The 2989-nt window shown below is 40.2% G+C and overlaps 1 protein-coding gene across 1 annotated transcript; it reads right to left on the minus strand.

The window, feature by feature from the left end:
• Positions 1-627: 627 nt before the first annotated feature.
• Positions 628-980, minus strand: LOC121277994 (cytochrome c oxidase subunit 7B, mitochondrial-like). Its single transcript, XM_041187963.1, has one exon. The coding sequence runs from the start codon at positions 966-968 to the stop codon at positions 729-731; it is 240 nt and encodes a 79-aa protein (XP_041043897.1). The 5' UTR covers positions 969-980; the 3' UTR covers positions 628-728.
• Between the last annotated feature and the right edge of the window lie 2009 nt (positions 981-2989).

Consider the following 2989-nt stretch of genomic DNA (forward strand, 5'->3'; position numbering starts at 1 on the left):
ACTAGATAAGGATGGCAGATTTCCATTCCTAAAGGACATCAGTGAACCAAATCAGTTTTTATGATAATTGATGATCGTTTAATGGTCATCATTACTGAAGCTGGCTTTATAAACCAGAATTATTAACTGAAATCAAATTCCACCAGTTGCCATGAGAATGCACAACTCTCACCCATCCCTATCCCACTCGGCTGTATACTTCTGTGTTGCCACTACTAGTGGGTCTGTCCTGCCTGTGGGCCAATTATGGTGATGAAGGAGTGTGGAACTTCAGCTGTAAGGTATGACTAAGTGAGTATGACTATGTCAGGCTGTTGACCAGTCTGTGAGACAGCTCACCCTATTTTGGCACAAGTCCCCTGATGTTAGCGAAGAGCACTTTCCAAGGCCAATTAAGCAGGGTGTACTTTTGTCGCTTCTGGTGTCCAGGTCAATACCAGGTAGTCCATCCAGTTTTATTCTTATTCAACTTTTTTGTAGCAAGGCCATTTCAGAGGGCAAGAAAGAGGTAACCACATTGCTTTGGCTCTAGAGTCATAAGTAGGCCAGACCAAGAACAACAGATTCACTTCCCTCAAGGATACTTTTTTTAAGTTTCTATAATTTATTGATTTACTATGAGACCCAATATATAGAGGTAATCAGTACAGTAGAAGCCATGAGCTAGATGCAAATTTGCAATCCAGCCCATCTGTACTCAATTTCTTGCAAACACTTGGTCCATTCCTCTAGTCTTCCCTCCAATTTTGAGGGGTGATCTTGCCAATGGGAGGCACGTTCCATGTGAGCCCAGTCTGCGTCGCAACATAACCCCAGACTGCAACACAGAATGCTAATCCTCCCACAAGGACGGCATTTCCATACTTGTCATGAAAGTCAGGACCAGTTTTGTGATGAGCTTGTCTTGTTACAATTTGACGAATGCTCCGACCGGACTGGGAAAGCAGACTCTTGGCTAAAGGCACCATCTCCACCTCGCGTCCGTTAAGGATATTAGTGAACCAGTTGGATGTTTACAACAAACCAGGTGTTTCCATGATTGCCATTTCCAAGATTAGCTTTTTATTCCAGATTTATTTAAATTAAATTTCCCAGCTTCTGTAGTGGGATTTGAACTCAAGGGCACGATTTTTCAGAAGGCGGGTTTTCCTGCCCATTAACTGGCCAATTAAGTGGCCACAATAAGCCCAAGGACAGACAAGCTACTCGCCACATCTACCACCCCTTGTAAAATGGGAGACACATCAAGGGTGGGCATGTAGGCAGAGAGCAAGCTATGTGTTCCATTTTGTGGGCCACCCCGCCTTCAAGCCCACTAGTGAGTGACCGCCCTATGTCCAGGCCTCTGGAGTGCTAGTCCTGTAACATAGCCACTGCACTGTCATTCCCGACATTTTTTTATTATTCATTCATGGGATGTGGGCTTCGCTGGCTAGGCAAGCATTTATTGCCCATCCCTAGTTGCCCTTGAGAAGGGGGTGGTGAGCTGCCTTCTTGAACTGCTGTAGTCCATGTGGTGCAGGTACACCCACAATGCTGTTAGGGAGGGAATTCCAAAGTTTTGACTCAGTGATAGTGAAGGAAGGTGATATATTTCCAAGTCAGGATGAAGAGTGATTTGGAGGGGCAATGCTTTGAAAAAGTTAATTCACGAGTGTTCCTCATCTTTCAAACTCCACCAGAGTTTCCTGTAACTGCAGCATTGAGTGTGCACTGTTCAAAGTAATTGTTGACCTTTTAATACGGAGAATATACTTGTAAACTGCAAACAGACAATCCAACCAAGGTGTGCTACTTTAACACTACATGTAATTCTGAGGGAGAAAGCTCAACTGTAGTGGGTTCGCTTTTGCTGTTGTAAGCTATGTACCCATGCGCTCCAGTTGACATGTGGAGATATTGAAGCTCTGAATCGCTTAAGATTTCAACCTTAATGTTTTATATTATGTCAGAATGTGTGCAGCTGTGCAAGTGAACTAACAGCTTAGTAAAAGTCTCAGCAGCAGGCTGGTTTTATATACCAATTCTATTTTTAGCTGCAATCAAAGTTCAAGTTTGAACCAGTTATGGAATGAGGAACTATCTATGCTTATATTCTGCCCACCCCAATTCAAACTCCATTTATTGAAGGCCATAAAGCCAAATAACCTAGTTTGATTTGCATATCTAAACCAATTTTCTTTCTGTACTATAATTTTTCACTCTTCAAAGTACTTAAAAATCACTTCATGAGTATTTGATCAATCCATTCGTGTTTAAAAATAAATTATTCTGATGTGGTTTTATGATTTTAAATACATTTGATTTGCTCATCTTATGGATTTGTTAACAGAATAGATTGCTGTTCAAAAATAAATTACTGAGCTTAGGTTTCATTTTAAAAGAAATAATTAAAGTGAAGCATTTTCAAAATCCCTGTGTGATATGAAAATATTCTAAATTAAAAGGGAAAAGTGTTTGGAAAATCATATTAAAAATATAAATATAATTTTAGTAGAATTTGATAAGTAACTTATTGCATTATGTAAAACAATGGATAGTGACCAAGAACAGTTTAAATTGTTTATTATTTGGGCAAGACATTGCCACAATTAAACTTAAGTGCTGGGTTATTCAGCATAAGGACATATGAATCACGAGCCCAAATGAGACGACACATCTTACTTCCTTGAGCACCCTTATACCTAGGATCTATTCCTTACAGTTGACCCAGATCTAGAGCCAATTTCCATAACTATTTGATGGAAATGAAGTGAAACAGACAGAGAAATGTTTCGACAAATAAGTGGGATCAGCAAGCATTAGTGTTCTCCAAAATATCACAAATGTATACAGTAAATTACCTAGAAACCATAGGTATTACAGTGCAAAGGGTTGCCATTTGGCCAAACACACTTCTCCCAATACTATATATGTCAATCAGAACTGTCTGATCTAGTTCCCCAGCCCTTCCTTGGTTCCTTTTGATGATCCTTACCCAGTCTGGCTC

The sequence above is a fragment of the Carcharodon carcharias genome, chromosome 5 (assembly GCF_017639515.1).
Source record: "Carcharodon carcharias isolate sCarCar2 chromosome 5, sCarCar2.pri, whole genome shotgun sequence".
NCBI classification, from domain to species: domain Eukaryota; kingdom Metazoa; phylum Chordata; class Chondrichthyes; order Lamniformes; family Lamnidae; genus Carcharodon; species Carcharodon carcharias.